This window comes from Sphaerodactylus townsendi, linkage group LG04 (assembly GCF_021028975.2).
Source record: "Sphaerodactylus townsendi isolate TG3544 linkage group LG04, MPM_Stown_v2.3, whole genome shotgun sequence".
NCBI lineage: Eukaryota > Metazoa > Chordata > Lepidosauria > Squamata > Sphaerodactylidae > Sphaerodactylus > Sphaerodactylus townsendi.
Genome location: NC_059428.1, coordinates 58,242,212 through 58,260,775, shown reverse-complemented (window position 1 = coordinate 58,260,775; position 18,564 = coordinate 58,242,212). Strand labels below are relative to the sequence as shown.

The following is an 18,564-nucleotide window of genomic DNA, read 5'->3' as shown; positions in this document are numbered from 1 at the left end:
CAATCACACGTTGTGTGAAGAAGTGTTTCCCTGTATCAGTGATCTTCAATTCTTCCCCCCCAGCATTTTCAATGAATGCCCCTGGTTCTGAATATGTTGTGGAAGAGAGAAAAATTTCTCTCTGTCAACATTTTTTATCCAGCCATAATTCTTATAGACTTCAATCATATCCCCCCCTCAGTCGTCTCCTCTCCAAACTAAAGAGTCCCAAACGCTGCAGCCTCTCCTCATAAGGAAGGTGCTCCAGTCCCTCAATCACCCTCGTTGTCCTTCTCTGCACTTTTTCTATCTCTTCGATATCCTTTTTGAGATGTGGCGACTCAGAACTGGACACAGATACTCCGGGTGCTTGGCTGGCACCTACTGCTTTATATAAGGGCATGACAATCTTTGCAGTTTTATTATCAGATTCCTTTTCCTAATTATCCCCAGCATAGAGTTTGCCTTTTTCACAGCTGCAGCCATGCATTGAGCTTTTGACATTCCTATGGAACTATCAACTAAGATACCCAAATCCCTTTCCTGGTCTCTGACTGGGATAGCACTGACTTCCTTGAAGCGTGTATGTTAATGTTTGGATTTTTGCCCCTATGTGTATCACTTTGCATTGTATCTACATTGAACTGCATTTGCCATTTCTTAGCCCACTCTCACTCTAATTTATCAAGGTCCGCAGCGGAGCTCTCTAGCAATCCTTTGCAGAGTTCTCACCACCATACTACATAATTTGGTATCATCATCTGCAAACTTGGCTACCACGCTACCCACCCCTACTTCCAGGTCATTTGCTTGAATGGGTGAAGAGCACTGTGGTCCCCAACACTGATCAACAGGGGACACCACTCCTCATACATCTCTCTCTATTGTGAGAATTTCCCATTCACACCCGCACTCTTTTTGCTTCCTGTTTCTCAACCAGTTTTAATCCATAGGAGGACTTCCCCTTCTTATTCCTTTTGATTGCTGAGTTTTCTCATACAGTCTCTCTCTGGTGAGGAACTTTGTCAAAGCCTTTTGGAAATCCCAAGTAGACAAGAATGTCCTAATTCTCGGTTCCCCTTCTTTATCCACATGCTCTGTTTATGCACCCTCAAAGAACTCTAGTAAGTTTGTAAAGACAGGATTTGCCTCTGCAAAAACCATGCTGATGACTCTTTCTCAGCAGGTCTTGCTTCTTCTACATGTTTTATAATTCTTATCTTTAATGATAGATCTTCTACTAATTCTACCTAGTGGAACAGATGTCAAACTGACTGGCCTTGTAATTTCTCGGGTCCCCCCTTAGATCCTTTCTTAAAGACACTTGGTATTGACATTGGCCATCTTCCCAGTCTTCAGGGATGGAGCCTGGATTGCAGGGATAAGTTGCATATTAAAGTGATGGAAGATCATGCAATTTCATGCTTGAGCTTTAAGAACCTCTTTGGATGAATGCGGTTCAGGCCAGGGGATTTGGTGGTGGCATTTAGTTTATCAATGGCTGCCAGAACTTTCCTTCCTTGTCCGTACCACCATCATTCTTCGCCAGTTCCTCGGATCTCAGCCTCCTAAGAAGCTTGCCCGGTTCAGGCAGGTCGGGATTGTCCTCACCTCCTCTTGGGTGAAGACAGCATGCAAAGCAAATTCATTCAGCTTCTCTGCAAATCTCCCTGTCATCTTTAGAAGCACACCCTTTGGTTCTCTTTGTCATCTAATGGACCTACTGCCTTTACCCTTGCTGGCTTCACTGCTGCTTTCCTGTAGCGCTTGAAGAGACGCTGTTTGTTGCTGGGTCGATCGATAAGTTCGGCAAGCCATGCCGTTCCTCATAATCCTTTCTGCCTCGCCTGCTGTTTGCAACTTCTTGCTTCTCTTTTGCCACCATTTGTGTTCCCTCTCATATTCTTTCATCAGTCAAACTGGACTTCCATTTTCTAAAAGACATATTTCTTTTTTTCTGATTAATTTTCCTCAACCTCTCTCTTGTTAACCATGGTGGCTTTCTTTGGGGCTGAAGCTGCATTTCTAACCTGCAGAACACATACCCTTGCTGAAGGCTTTTAAGACTGTGTTTTTAAATAACCTCCAAGCATCCTGGACAGTTTTGACTCTCTTGATTTTCCCTTTCAGCTTCCTGCGCACTATCCCCCTCATAGTTGAGAAATTTCCCTTTCTGAAGGCAAATGTAACTACATTAGTAGTTGTCACTTGTTCGCATGCAGAGATACTGAATCTGACAGCATTGTGGTCGCTGTTCCCTATCGGCTCAACAACACTGACTTCCTGCACCAGGTCCTGGGTCCCACATAGAATTAGATCTAGGTTCCCCTCTCCTCTGGTTGGTTCCACAACCATCTGCTATAAGCCACAGTCATGTAGCATATCCAGGAATGCTCTCTCCTTACTATGACCTGACATGCATTTTTTCAGTTTATATGGGGATAGTTAAAATCACCCATTACCACTACATTTTTGTTTTTGTTGGCCTCTCTAGCACTAATGTGAAATGAAAGAAAACATGATGAGCCACTGAAAGTCCTGTTCTGTGAGGAAATGTACAAATTACAAACGGTGTAATTTTGGAATAGATTTGGGTTCAAATCCCTGCAAAGACATGAAGTTCAGTGGCTGACTTTGAGCCATTCAGTATCTGTCCGCCTCAGAGGCTGTTGAAAAGATAAAATGGAGGTTAAAAAACCCCCTATGTATCCTACTCTGAGTCCCTTGGAGTAAAAGAAGGATAAAAATATAAATACACAGAAGACATTGTGTCAAATGCTGCTTTTTTTTCACCAGAGGTGCCATGAAATAGTGGTGGTTCTTAGCCTATTGAGCCAGGCTTTTGTTAGGATGCAACACAATAAGGTCAACTGTCAAAGCAAATGCACCCAACTGTGCAGGGTAGTGTGCCCAGTCCGTTCTGCTACCTTTCTGCTACCCTGGCTACAGGGAAAAGTATGAAAGCATGGAAGTTAATTTGTAAGGATTAGACACCAAACCTTGCATCTACAGTAAAATCCTTTGGGAAACAGTAGATAAGCAACAGTACAGGTATATTGTAAAAAAAGGTATACTGTACAAAATATGCCAATATATATTTATTAATAACATTAATAAGTTATGCAATTTCTTTGGGGATTGGCTGGATGGAATTGCTGGCCATCAGACACCCTACACAAGTGAACCTTCCTCATTCAAATTTTTATAGCTGACAACCTTCATCATAATACTTTTTTCATGAGAGTCACCTGACTCTAAGCAGGAGATTTTTTAAGTGTTTTTTTGGAGAGGGTTGTGTAGCTGCAAAGGAAAGGGAAAACAAAATACATGCCTTTGATCTAGCTTCTTCTGTTCATTCAATCATAAGATTGAACCCATTAGACTTAAAGCTGTGCTGGAAAAAAACTTGTTAAAGATTTCCTCCCCTCTACCTTTCAACACACTCTTTTTATGAAAATAATTTAAGATAATGTAGCTGTTATTTATTTATTTATTTATTTATTTTTCAAACTTATATACCACCCAATCCCCGAAGGGCTCTGGGCGGTGAACAACATAAAATTCAAATACAAATAAACATAAAATCAAATACAATAATTTCTCAATAATATAAATTAAGATGCAGCAATTAACATGTAACAATGCCCGTTAAAATTCTTCTTAAACCCTCCCAAGAGGAGAGAAGAAAGGGTGGGTTCTGTAGATGATAATGAACCCAAATTTCCATGGGAATGAAAGAGAGGGGGGGTACTTTCAGCGGCTGGACACTCCAAAGGCCTGGCGGAACAACTCCATCTTACAGACCCTGCAGAAATCACCAAGATCCCGCAGGGCCCGGACAGCTGGAGGAAGAGTGTTCCACCAGGCAGGGGCCAGGGCTGTAAAGGTCCTGGCCCGAGTGGATGCCAGCCGCATCATTGAGGGGCCAGGGACTACCAGTAAATTGGCCTCTGCTGAGCGCAGAGGTCTAGTGGGGACATATGGGGTAACGCGGTTCCGTTTTTGGCTGTCAAATATAGTCTAGAGACATTACATACGATGTACTTCAGTTTGCTGATATTGGCATGGTCCATTTATACATTATATTCAAGCAGACATACTTATCATTCATTCAAAGATTTTCTGTAGATAGATGTATTCCTTGTCTCCAATCAAACAAGTGTTCCATTGTTCTCTGGATTCTTATGCACAATTTTAAGTAGGACAAAATAATGAAGATAATGAAACCAAAAATATTTTTAAGATATAAATGAGAAAACACAGAAATGAAAAAAAGAGTGCTGATGATCTGAGATGTGAATAGCTTACTAAAATTTTGCAACAGCTATCATAAGACTGAAACCTGGTTCCAAAGGAACACTTATGGTGATGAAACAGTTCATGGCTATATGAAGAAAAGATTTGCACTAGGGACAAATGAAGCCCAGTGACATGAAACCAGGTAGATGAATATGCTCTGTTCAGAAAATGCCCCCCTACTGAATTATCCTTTGTTTTCAGTGGTCCAAGAAGACCTTTACTGGGTGTGTTCACAGCAAACACCAATCTTACTTGAGGTGAATATTTACCACAGGGGCAGTGCAATAAATAGTGTAAAGATATTACATGCATACACATACACAGCATCAATTTCAACTACGCTTGTAGAAGAGTTATATTGAGAATACTGGGACTGTTTCTCTCACCAAATGTTAATGGGCTGAAAAGATAATTCTTTAGTTAACACAGTCTAAACTGAAATGTAGTTTATGACCTTCTTGGGCCACATTACAGTGTTATTTTTTACCATTATTAGAAGCTGATTATTACTTCTCAAGTATATGATACTAGAATTTTGAATAGTTCTCCAGAAGAACCAGCTTTTTATGAGAGCTACAGACAGTTTTCCCCACCCCCGGCAATGGAGATTTAGTGATTATTTAGACAGGGATTGAAAATGCAAATATAATAATGTCAGTATCTAAACTAATAGGTATTTACAGCTTTAGCATCATGCACTGATTTCCCAAAGGATTTGATGAAAGTGAAGGAAAAGAAAACCCAAGTACAAATAAAAGTGCTGAACACATCTACATGTTTTTAAAAATCTTCCAGCCATGGAAAGAAACAGTGATTGATCCTCTGACCAAAACCACACATGCATTGTAAAAGCCAAGAAGGTCAAAATGCTATTATAATGTAAATCACTTTCTGGTTTGACCATCAGCTGTTTCCAAAATGAGAGATACATGCATTTGTTTTTACGTCAATCAAACCAGCAACTGGGAAAGGACTGAATAACAGTTTTGAGTGCTTTGTATGAATTCACAAGCTCATAGCATCATTTTGCACATGCAAGATGCCAAGTTCAATCCATGACATTCCCAGTAAAGGGTAACTTCATATTTATTACAAAAATGAATAGTGCTTGAATGCTGGCATCAAGTGATACAGACAAAATACATGGTAGGTTCCCAAGTCAATTCCAAGATCTCCAGCCTTGCCACAGCATTTTCAGGAACTGTCCTTGCCAATTGTATACCACTTAATAGAAAAAAGGACGATTGGTTTAGCAGAATCAAAAATATGGGCAGTCTTTGCAAAGTGATAGGAGAGTTGGTATAGTGAGAATGGCTACAAAGAGCAGCAAGGAAGAGAACAAACCACTATTGGATCTATTTCAGATCAGGATAGATTCCAGAGGGTATGAGATCAAATAAAAATGGACCCAAGAGAGCATATTCTAAAATTCTATAGTGCAGGTTCTCCTCCTATCAAATTATAGAATTGATCCTGAGCTATGGAGTAAATGCAGGCAAAAGGAGGGCGGAGTATAATTTGGCCCACATAAATAAGGTTGCATGTATAAATTGAACTGTTGGAAAAAGGAGAAAAGGAAAATGCTGGAAAACCCATTAAACTATTCCATATTCAAATGGCTGCTTTTATCCACTAGTGCCAAAGTCATGAGCCCAAACAAATTGACTCAAAAGTATTGTTTCTGTATGGATCTTGCCCCCATGAATCACCTACTCAGAAAAAAAAAATGTCAAGGCTCAAAGGGAGTGTTTGGCCCTCTATATATTTGCTTCTCCCTTTTTAATGGGGGCAAGCAGCCCTTTCCCTCTGGCAATACATTTTTATGTTCAAGGAGGTTAATTTGCTTAATGCAACCATTCTGCCAAAAAGAATCGCTTAATTTTATGGGATACTGAATACCCATGTCAAAATCAATGGCCCATTCTTTTCCAATGGACTCACATTTGCTTTAAAAGCTTTCCTGAAACTGGAAATAAGGTTTGCACATTACTCCAACAGCTAAACTAAGCAGGTATTTGCTGGAGCTTAATGCAGTGGCCGACATGCACTAGCAGAAGCAAAACTGTTGTGGTACTTAGTTCTTCGGTGGATTTCCCTCCCCTATACAGTTGCTGCGGGAGTTGAATGCATTTTAAGAAGTGGCAGCTGTATTGATTGTTTAATGGAAAATAGTTAAGGCTGAGGATTGCTGAAGTAGCCCTGCTTTGTGCTGTCTTGTGGAACAAAGCACATTATCTCAAGCGGTGGAAACAGTCTTGCAGCCCTTATTAATGTTTAATAAGTATAGAACAACACTGCAGTACATGACAAAAGAGCCCAAGGCCTCTGTTCAAAGAGGATATAAGAGTGTTCTGAGACTCTGAAGGAGTAACTGATTTCCCTGAGCTCCGGCTGTTTATGAGAACAGCAACGATAAGCATTATTTCCCCTCTGCTCCTCAGTGGCCCACTGGCACATCAGCAATATATGGGGAGTCCTAACAGGGCTGCTAAAATTATGAAGTGTTACAGAAAGGTGCCGGATGTCAAATTTGTATCTTGCCCTAAGCCTGCTTCCAAATTAACTGGCATTGTTATGAATTCCAGTCATCTGTTGTCCTTCCTTCTCTTCCACCTATCCACAATGCTGTGGGGCACACTCAGCAAGAATGAAAAGTCAGCAAAAGGTGTTAATCTTACTTGATAGACCCATAATCCTCAGGGCTGTGTGTTATATCACACTATTGAGTTGCCCCTTGTCACTTCTCAGGACATTGTTCATTGAGTTAATATAGAAAATCTTTAAATAAAATGTTAACTGTTGAGGCTAAAGGGCTCTTTAATCAGTTCTCATTAGCTTTTTTATATAAAGAAAAAAGGTTAACAGCTAGCCAATAAAAATACTCAGTTGGAATACATTCAATTAAGGGAACCAATAATTAAAAAAGGATGCAAATTGCACATGCACTCTAAATTGTAAGAATATCTACTTGAAAGAAAATCCCATTGATTTCAAGAAAGCTTACTTCCACAGAAATGCCATTTGGATTGCAGTTTGAGGCAGGGTTGCCAGCTTTCAGGAGGGGTTTGGAATTCTGCTGAAATTACAGTTATCTCCAGACTTCAGAAATCAGTTTCCCTGGATAAAGGGCTGCTTTCTAGAGCAGATGCTGCAGCATGAAATGATATCCTTTCTGAGCGCCCTTGCTACTGAAACCCTCCCCAGGCTTCACCCCCAAATCTCCAAAAATGTCAGCTCTAGACTCTTGGGCCTGGCTCACATTTCCTGCATACTGTGTTAAGCAGATACAGGAGGAGCCAGGACCTTCCTGTTATTTCTCTCCATCTCAGTCAGATGATGATTTACTGGAAAGGAACCATATCATTGGCCCAACCCAAATTCTTCCTGCTTTTTGCTTTCTACTGTTGAGGCATAGGATGTCACTGCCACTAAGAAGATATCATGCCTGTATATACTGAACTCAGCTTTTACAGGAACCTTGCAGGAGAGAGAATAAAGTTTAATAGTTTTATTTAGGGATGATGGGAGTACACAAGCACTAATAATCAAAGCAGCAGAACACACACAAAGTCCTAAAACATAAGCAGTTGTGAGGGGATAGATCTGTAATAGAGGAGGGAATTGGGGAAGTAAGGGTCATAGGCATCTGATCTTGGAGCTGAATGGTCCAATGAACAGAGCTGAGCAACCCATGCTTAGCTGTGGAAGAATAATGCATTGTGGAGCAATATTACAGACAGAGAGGTGCCCAGAAATATTGAACACTGGTTACTGGGTGAAGGAGCTTCTTATAGGGAAAAGGGGACCCCTCAGGGTTATGCATACTGACACTTAATCTCCCAGAACAAAGAAGTCCTGTCTCTCCAGGAAAAGACAAAAGACAGACATCAACCTTAATGGTTGGGTCATTGATCTAATGGGTTGAGGCATAATCTTAATGTTCCAAGCTCAAGAGTGCCTCCAAGGGGGAAGGCAGCTAAAAACATTACAGCTGTAGAACAATAGCAATGCAAATGAGGCAGTCATTAAAGGTATTAGTCAGAGGAAGAAGCATTGGTTAGGATAACATTGGGTAGGGAAGCACATTAACATATCTATTGTCTTCACAGGGGTGTATGGTACAGGGCTGGAGATGGGAATGCTTTTTAGGTCGGGAATTTGGTTCACTTAATCCTGTCAGGAAGGGAATGAGAGAGACGCTGGCCTCTTCCACACAAGCAGAATAATGCAGTTTCAGTCCACTTTCAATGCACTTTGCAGCTGCGTGGAATGGCAAAATCTGCTTCCAAACAGTTGTGAAAGTGGATTGAAAGTGCATTACTCTGCATGTGCGGAAGGGCCCATTATGTAAGGCTGATTTGGAGAGGGACAAGTCCAGACGTGGTTCTTTTTCCTTGCAGGTACACTGAGCCGACACAATTTTGGCACTGCATTGCTAGGCACCTCCAGGGTTGAATGAGATCGACAGAGTCACCACTGTCCTCCAGACAGAGTCCCTTAGCCCAAACCTAAGTTGGTCCAACAACAACAGTATGGATTGAATCCATTTTATATTGACAGTGAATCTTTCTGTTGAGATGAGTGTGGCAAGATGGTTATTGCTAATTTCCAAATCTGCAAATCTCTAATCGCTTCAGCCAGGAACTTTTATCACCATAGTCCCCAGATACATGACAAACATTAATAAATGTTCTTCCTAGTAATTTTCACTCCATCTGTAAACATATTTTCACTCCATTTGGTACAGTTCCAGCATCTTGGAATCGAACAGTTTTTAAAATTAAAAATGAGTGAGATTGTATGTATAAACATATTTTCTTTTTCATAGCGAGCAAACAGCTTTGGAAACATTGACCATAACAGACATTCATCATCATCAAAACCAGATGATTCATCTGAGGTTTGTATATTGCACCATCTACTTCTTTTACACTATGGTCTCTTAACTTCTGTAAAAATGATGCAGCTCCCAGCTAATGATTGGTTGTGGGGGGTGGAAAAATAGATCTTCCCAGAACTCTAAGACCTAACTGTGCTTGGGCAAGTGTAATGTTCTAGATGTCCTTTAGAGAGTGACGTATTGACTGACATTGTGTGAACAACAGTGTGATGTAATAGCTGGTTGTAATATTGTTTGTAATCTATGACACATTCATGATTTTGGAAGACTGCAATAGCATGCCCAAACACAAACTTGGGCTACAATGGAGCTTTTATGATCCATCTGCTATAAACAAACCTCAGCCTGAATTAGAAAAGAATAATTGGCAAAGCACTCTATGGCCATGTCATTCAACTTGTGAATGTTAGGATTAAACTGACTCTGAATACACTACCTCCTGGCTTTTTATTACAACTTTTCACAAGTTTCTATTTTTCTTTAAAACCATAGATTTGTGAAATAGAGACTGTATGTGATGGTGGAGAACAAGGACAAAATAAAATCACAAATAATGGAGGAACTCTTGGAAAGAAAATGCGAGCAATTTCCATGACCATGAAGAAAAAGATGGGGAAAAAGTACATCAAGGCATTTTCAGAGGACATGGTAAACATATGGCTACATTTTGTTATGATTACATGAATATGGTTACTGATTGCTTTCTGCAGAGTTTCACTCTGTAAACTATTCCACTACATCATAGTCATCTGTGTGTAAATTCTGGATCCTAAAGAGGTCACTCACTATGACAGCAACAAACATTAGAGAAGTTCTTGAAAACAAAGCTGTAGACTTAGGGTCATTCATTAAAGCTTTCTCTTCCCACTCACTCATGACCTCAGAGTCAACCATTTGTTTGATTGGATGTGTTTGTAGAGATATTCATACCCAGCTAAGTGTACATCCTGTTACTGGACATAAGCATCTTTGAACTGAAGTAACATATAAGATGTCCTTTTAACAAGAATGCTTCCCTTCCCTCATCCCTTGTTTACATAAAATATCTCCATACATTATCAGTATCAGAAGGGACTCAAATGTCTTCTTTTGCAATTCCTTATGAAGTAAGAAACAGTTCAGATACTCTTGTGGTTGCTGTTGTGGTTGCTGCCTTAACAGTCCAGGTGCTCGGGAGCAACAGCCGCAGAAGGCCATTGCTTTCACATCCTACATGTGAACTCCCAAAGGCACCTGGTGGGCCACTGCGAGTAGCAGAGAGCTGGACTAGATGGACTCTGGTCTGATCCAGCTGGCTTGTTTTTATGTTCTTATGTTCTTATGTTGAGTAATCGGTATGACTTGCACTGTCTGGGTCATGGTTCATAGTGGCTGGTCATTCAATAAGACTCTTATAATGGAGAGGATGAGAAAGATGGAAGATGCTTCCATCGTTCTCATTCATATAGAATATGGACTGCATATGGTGAGGAGGGAAAAGAGAGACCAAAATGGAACTAATAGGACTTCTCCAGTTATTGACTTTAAGAGCTAAACCTGGGTAGTCCTCACCTGCTCCTCACAAATTTTCTACCGAAAAAGTGTTTTTAGGAGACAATAGCAGATCTCTTCAAGTGACTGTGTACTCATGACTGCCAAAGTTACCCACTTGGTGAACAAAGACAACAGGGCATGGTTTAGAATCAGGGTGCTGTTCTTTCATGTATTGTTAGTACTGTACTAAGCATGTCAAGAATAGACCGGATTAAATGTTTCAATAGCAATTTGAGGAACACCATGAATTTTGTAAAGAAAAGCATTTAAACTGTGTAACATTTGTGTCTCATGTGGCAATGAAGATTGCTGTGATGAGCCAGTTCCCAACCCGGGTTTTTCGAAAATCACTCAAGTAGCTATCTTTTTCTCCCAAGATGGGGTCAAGTCATTTCCTGCTTGTGTGAGGAGAGCAGGCAAGCAGGAAATATATTTTTCCCCACCCAATAATTTTAAACCTCTTACTTTTGTTTTCATCACTCACACCCGCCATTTTGTGCTGCTGCAGAGATTCTCCATCCCTGCCTCCATTTGCTGTCCAGTGGAGGTTTCTCTGCTAGTAGCTCATCCACGTGTGATTTCACTGTTAAAAGTACATGAATGAAGTTTGTTATGACTCCCGCGCATGTGTTGCTTTTTCTTGTTTTTTGTTGGGGGTTTTTTTGAGGGAGGTGTCTACTCATGATTGAAAGCAATGAGTAGTCAGGCAATTGCTTCTCAATGGGAGGCAGACCAGCCCTCCAAGCAGCTGCACTTCTCATATCATAACATTGTAGCTAAGCAGACACCTCCCTAAAAACAAAACGAAAAGAAAAAAGAAAAAGTGACTGTGTGGGGTTGCCAGGCAAAACAAACTTTATTCATGTGCTTTTTACAGTGAAATCACACATGGATGAGCTGCTAGCAGAGGAAATCTCCGTGGGAAACTTTCAGCAAATGGAGGGAGGGACGGAGAATTTCTGCAGCAGCATAAAATTTCGGTTGCAACAAAATGAAACTGACAAGCTTCAGTCGGCTAGTGGAGGAGGGGGAGGCAGGAAAAAGAACTTCTTTACCTGGCAATATTTTGCAATAGAACTTCTATTTTGCAATAGAACTTCTTTACCTGGCAATAGAAAAACCAAACAGGTTTTTCTAAACATCTGCAAGACTTTTTTTTTGTTCTGTGCAAAAAAGGCCACTAGCAGAAAGGGACAGAAAAATATCCTTGGGGAGAGAGATCCAGGTTTTTGGTGTTCTCCCTTGGGTTGCCTTCCACCTATTCTCAGAAGGCTCAAACACCTGAGCACAGCCTCAAAATATGGCCTCAGCAATCTGATAGATTTGTATGGGAATAGGAGCTTCAGTTGTACAAGCTGTATAAGGCCATCAGCAGCATTGGGCCTACATATCTGAGGGGTCGCATCTCCCCGTACTGCCCTGCTATGGCCCTTCGCTCTATGGAGGAGCGCCTACTGGAAATCCCTGGCCCAAAAAAGATCTGGCTGGCCTCAACAAGGGCCAGGGCTTTTACTGCCCTGGCGCCTATCTGGTGGAACAGGCTCCCTAAGGAGATCAGGGTCCTGCGGGACCTTCACAGTTTCTGCAGGGCCTGCAAAACTGACCTGTTCCGCCAGGCTTTTGGCCAAATGGGATGACCATCTGACCCTCATACCACCTAGGTCTCCCGTGGGCAGGAATGGGGTTGGGATAAGTTGCCATCTGCAAATTTTTAATTGTTCAAATTCTGTGAATTTAATATTGTTATTAGATTGTTTTTATATTTGTATTTATATTTAATATTGATATACACCACCCTGAGCCCTCCGGGGGAGAGCGGTTTAAAAATGGAAATAAATAAATAATAAATAAATAAGTAAGATCAACACCAGCACTTTGAATTGGGCTTGGAAACAAATTGGGAGCCAGGATAGCTGAGTCAAGGCTGGAATACAGAGCACCCTACAACCCACTCTAGCCAACATCCTGACTACAACATTCTGCTCCAATTTAAGAAAAAACTACATTTCATGGTGTTCTGTATTGTGTTCATACACACTTTAGTCACCCTTGATATTGGCCACATGGACTTTCAGAAATCTTTTGGCAAGATCATTTTACCAAATTTGTTTTTGAATGTAAAATTGTTGGATATAGTAATAAATATCCTGCAGCTGAACTATTGATTTTATGGTAGGAAAGCAATTATTTATTTCCAAATAGTGAGGCAACTGAAACTTGGAAATTCAGTTATCTGATCCAGAAACAGTAAGCTGAGGTTCTGGACTGAACTACAACTTAGAAATACAACAAAATGCAGTGGTTTTTCTGGAGAAAATGTGCATAACCTTTTCCCTGTCCACCTGCTCCTCAATTCCAAATCCCTTCCCTGCCCCCACACAAGCTGTTTGAGCTGTAAAAAGGAAGCAATTTGGAACATACAAAGAACATACAAATGAAAATGACACTTGCATCCCACAGTGTTCACAATTTTGTTATATTTTTCTATGATCAGGCTCCTTCTGTTCTAAGAGAAGAAATAAGAGATAAAATGGTTTGAATGTTGGGAAAAACTGTGTCAGGATTGGTTTATTTGTCAGCTAGAATCATCCTATGAAATTTGTGCACAGCAGATTTAAACAATACAAAACTTTATTTCACACAACATAGTATCTCTTCTAGAAAAAAAATGGAAGAGATATCATATCCTGGCCGATGCTCTAGGATTCTCCCAAAAACCCTACGGTGACATCATAATTTTCAGACAATGCTGTAGGATTTGGATGTATCCTAAGAGTTTAACCCTAACGTGACAGTTACTTTGGGTTATTTCAGCAGAAATGACATTGTATAACAGCATGTCTTTCTTTGCCTCTCAAATCCTCTTGGTGGTTGTCAGCTGCAGCTACCATCCCTCATATACCAGTCCGTCTCTGCTTGAGTAGATTACTCTTTGATATGTGTGCATATGTGTTTTCTGCACAATAATGTAACAGTCACCTCAACAAGTGCTCAGTTTGTCACCTTTGCCCTTTGGCCTACATTTCCTGCACCAGTGCCAAAATTAAATTGGGATATCCACATTGGGCTGTCATACGGAACCATAGTTAACTGTGACTAACAGCCCAATCCAAAGGATGGGGAAGGGATGAGTGGGTGACAGCCAGGCATGACACAGCCCTGCCACCTCCAAAGATGTACCCAGCAGCACAGGAGGCTGAAAAAGTGAGGAAACTTACCCTTCCAGTTACAAACCCCCACATTTCTGGTGGCATAAGTCCCCAGAAGCAAAAGGGGACATTCCTGGGCCAAAAGGTCTCAGGAAGCTGACTAAAGAATTCTCCCATTGACACTGGCACAGGCTCGTGTGCCAAAGGAGTTCCAGTACCAAGGCAGTATCAGCACCTGGATATCTCATGCATGGTGTAAGTGCCCCTGCACCAGCAGAGAGTCTACACTGGGGCAGGGGCATACAGCCTCCACAGTCCTTTCAGGCTCTCTGTAGATTGCATTGTTATAAATCAACTTCATACCATGGTTTCAGATCTTAGTTTGGTGTACTCTTACCAGCCATAGCTAATATAGTGATCCACATTCGGATGATCACACTAATATTTAGTTTAATTAGGCATCTGAATTGGCATCATCTGAAAAAATGTGCTGTGGCTCATGAACCCAATAAATGCATTAATCTTTGAGATGCCACAAAACTGTATGTTGTTTTGGCTACACTGTCTTCATTTTCATATCAGTGTTTTTTTGTATGAATCCCCACCCAATGTTTAGCTTCTGGACCTCTTCCACATAGTGGAACAGATGCTTAATCAACTTGGTTAACTTTTTAAGACCAGTGACATAGTCTTGTGCATTTACTCTATCCTTCCAAGTGGTGCACATTATCTCTTGATTAGTGTGCATGTCATGTTTCCTTGTAATAATGAAACATTGTGAAGAAATTGCTCCCCTTTGTTTCCCCTTTCATTAGGAAGTGATTGCTTAATTCTTTAGCTTACACAGTAATGCATGCCAAAGGTAGGAGAGCAGTGCAGCTTTTACAGTCCCTAATTTATTTATTTGTTTATGATAGTTATACCCCACCTCATACTAGCATCTCTAGTTGGCTTCCAAAGGTTAAAAAATAAAAACCATAATTAAATAATTATAAATAAAATATAACAATTAAAACAGCAATAAAAATCAAATTAAAATAACTTTCATCCCCCTAGACCAGCAACTTTGGGGGTTTCTAGGGAGCCTACCAGATGTCTTGATAAAGAGGAAAGGTCTTTGCTATATGCCTAAACCCATAAAGGGTAGGGACATGGTGAATCTTTGAGAGGAGACTATTTCAGAGCCTGAGGGCAATCACAGAAAAAAACCTGACTGCATGCCCCTGCCCCTTAGTGGGGGGAGGTACTGCCAGTAGCTCCTCTCCTGTGATCTCAGTGCCTAGGCACAGGCACTGCTTCAGGTAAGCAGGGCCCAAGTCATTTTGGGTCTTTGTATATCAACACCAACATTTAATTGGGCCCAGGAGTGAATTGGTATCCAGTGCAGTTCCTTAAGTACTGGCGTGATGTGCATCTGGCCAGATGTGCCAGCTAACAGCCAGCTGCTGCATGCTGCAGCAACTCCATGTTCCACAGTGCATCACAGTAATCCAATTGGGAGGTTACCAGAGTGTGTAACACTGTGGCCAGGTCCCCTTTGGCCAAAAATGTGTGGACTTAGGAAACCAGATGGAGCTGCTGGACTGCCCTCGTGGTCACTGCTGTCACCTGAAGCTCAAAAGACAGTGATGAATCTAGGAGCTTCTGGACCTATTATTAGTTTAACCAGAGTAGTTATATTTATGTGTCAAAAATGAAGCATACTATTTTGGGATTCTCCTCTGTTTGTAGTGAAGAATTTGCTGCAGGACTTAGTGGGACCAGGGTGGAATGGGGAAGCAAGGGTAAGAGCAGAAAAATTAATTCTAGCCACCTTTCAAAGAATGTATTCCTCTGAGGATGTGCAAAAAGCCTTTTATTCACCATTCCATAACAGCCTGAATAAATAGTCTATAAATAGCAGCTTGAATAGCCCAGCTTTACTCATCAGAGTTTAGAAGCTAAGGAGGGTTGGCCATGATAGACACTTGGATGGAAGACCACTGAGAAAGACAGAAATTGCTGCATGGATGAAGGAATTAGCAAAATACCTTTGCTTATCTCTTGTCCTGTGGATAGGTCACCATGAGTCAGGTGTGACTTGATGGCACATCCTTTTTGTTCTGTAAACAATTTGAAATCCTGTTACCACCTTTTCAAAAATCCAGGGTTAGATCACAGGGCTGATCCTAGGTATATTGCCTCCCCTACTCAGTTCACCCTCCGTAGTGTTGTGCTGTGACTTGCCACTGTGCTCCACCTTTCACATTTAATACAGTTTTGATAGTAGTTGGTGTGGAAAGTTTTTATTCTGGTTCATTGTTACTTTCTGCCACACCGATCATTTTTCTTTTTGTATTGTACATTTTAAACAGAATATTAGTCATTGGTCATGTGAGATTTAAAATTCATTTCATTTGAAATAAAAAAAGGTTTTGTGTTGACATGAGAAACACCAGCCCCCACCCCACCCATGCGCGCACGCACACACGCACGCACATCTACGCACACACTATCACATTACACATACAAAGATGATAAGAATCTGGCATTAGTCTTGAGACTGGTTTGGGATCTCACCTCAGGCAGGTAGCTGGTCCTCACACTTAATGGCTTCTTCTAAGACCTCTGTGCATTGTTTCACTGGATCGCACCTTTAAGATCATCTGACCCCCACTTAATGATTCTCAAGGGATGGGATGAGAAACCTTCTGTCCCACTTCAGATTCCAGTTCACTTGCTCTACAGTTCCAATTTGTCCCATTTGCTCTATAGTTCCAGTTTGCCACAAATATGTTTTTGGATGGAACTCAGTACCATCCCTATTTCCTGGAAGCCCAGAATATTTTAATGAGTCTGGTCCAGTTTACAATCAGGAAGCAGACTAAAGTAACATAACTTTTGACACTACTTTCATAATGCACATCTATTCAGTGAAAAGTGCATTAATCACGTATTTTTTAATTATTTAACTACTCTTTCCTCTTCTGTTAAAGAATGAGGAAGGAAAAGAAGATTGCAGCTGTAACAGAGACAGTGACCCTGGAGGAGGATCAAACACTGAGAAAGCTTCTTTAAAAACCAGTGATTCCATGGACAGTCTGTATAGTCTTAATAGTGGTCAGAGCTCATCAAGTAAGTACAAAACTACTCTCTGCTTAATATCTTGATTATTTCTTATAATTAAGTTAATATCCTAATTTATCAAAAACAATTGTAAATAAGGAAGGGAAGAACATGCCATCAAGTTGAACTATTGGGGCACATCACTATCTCTTAGCCCAATTAATACATCAGCAGAGAAGAGGGCTAGATATGATACACCACTCCCTCTTATAGCAGAGCTCTATTTAGAGATAGCTGGATTTATTAATTTTTAAGTGTGTTCCCACAGAATTAAAATTCCAATAGTTGAACACTTTTGGCATCCCCCATCAAGAAAGAATTATTGTGACAATAAGCAACATAATTCTATAATGTTTAAGTTTGAAAAAGCCATGTAAAATTACAGGCTTCAGTTCAACACAGAGGTACATTTACATTTTCTAAAATTCAGTGATTTTATTCTGATTAAGCACACAGTGATGTTTACTAGATTGTGATCATTTAAAGTAGTTTTTATTTTATAATATAATAATACTTTGTAATATGTGTTGTCAACTGTTTGTTGTGAGTTTTCTGGGCTGTGTGGCTGTAGTCAGAGGCATATCACAGTGAAGTGTGTTTCTTTCTGTGGCACAGTGTGGAATGATTGTGTGGTGGGGCATTTGTATTCTACATAAATGCAAGTAGATTGCAAATGTGATTACAAATGGCAAACGCAAATGCAACCGTAAATGAACTCCATCCACATATGAAATGGACTACAGATGCCGCTGTGAATGTGATTCCAAATGCAACAGCAAGTGCAATTGTAAATGAACTCCACCCATACACACGTAAATGTGACTTACTTCCTATGAGATAGACAAAGCATATACCCCATTATACAATCACTCCACACTGTGCCATGCAGAAAGACCCATCTCACTCCACACTGTGCCATGCAGAAAGACCCATCTCACTGTGACAGGTTTGTAAAAAGCTAGGAGGAAAAACTACCAGATCATGACCACACGGCCCAGTAAACTCAGAACAGCCAGAGTTTTGTTATACTTGGGAGTGCTCAAAGACTTTCATGTACATTGTGCTTCAATAATAACCCAGGAAGTTAGAACTCATATGTTAGATATGAACACACATGAACACATGAAGCTTAACCTAATCTGAGTCAGGCCATTGGTCCATCAAGGTCAGTATTGTAACTTTGACTATCAGTGGCTCTCCAGGGTTTCAGAGTTTCACACCTGATCATTTTTACTGTTTTGTGAAAAAATTAAGGTACCTATGCTGTTATTTTAAGCATATTTAAAGGGATCGTAGCAGAGTTTGCTCAGATGTGTTGATGCAGGATATTTGGCTCTGACAAAATGATGTCTAGAAATCTTAAAACTTTCCCCCTTTGCAAATGCTTCATTGTTTGGAAATCCCCTAACTAGCATAGCTTAGGATATCTACAGCAAACTCTTGTTCTTGGCCGCCTCAATAAAGAGGAAACATTAAACAGTTAATAATTTAATTGAAGCATTCAAAGCACACATTGTTGGGTTTTAGTCTTATTTCAATGAGCCCCAAAGAAAAGCCAGGCTCCATCTTCACAGCTCTCTGCTAATGTGGACTTTATCA

The 18,564-nt window shown here is 40.6% G+C and overlaps 1 protein-coding gene across 4 annotated transcripts in view; it reads left to right on the top strand.

Moving 5' to 3' along the window:
- The window catches only part of SAMSN1 (SAM domain, SH3 domain and nuclear localization signals 1), a 353,573-nt gene that overhangs the window by 315,461 nt on the left and 19,548 nt on the right, over window positions 1-18,564 (top strand). For all 4 annotated transcript variants that reach the window (XM_048494497.1, XM_048494498.1, XM_048494496.1 and 1 more), the window contains 3 exons: window positions 9,107-9,178; window positions 9,671-9,826; window positions 16,836-16,974. In XM_048494497.1, coding sequence (XP_048350454.1) covers window positions 9,107-9,178; window positions 9,671-9,826; window positions 16,836-16,974 — 367 coding nt within the window. The remainder of the gene's footprint in view (window positions 1-9,106; window positions 9,179-9,670; window positions 9,827-16,835; window positions 16,975-18,564) is intronic.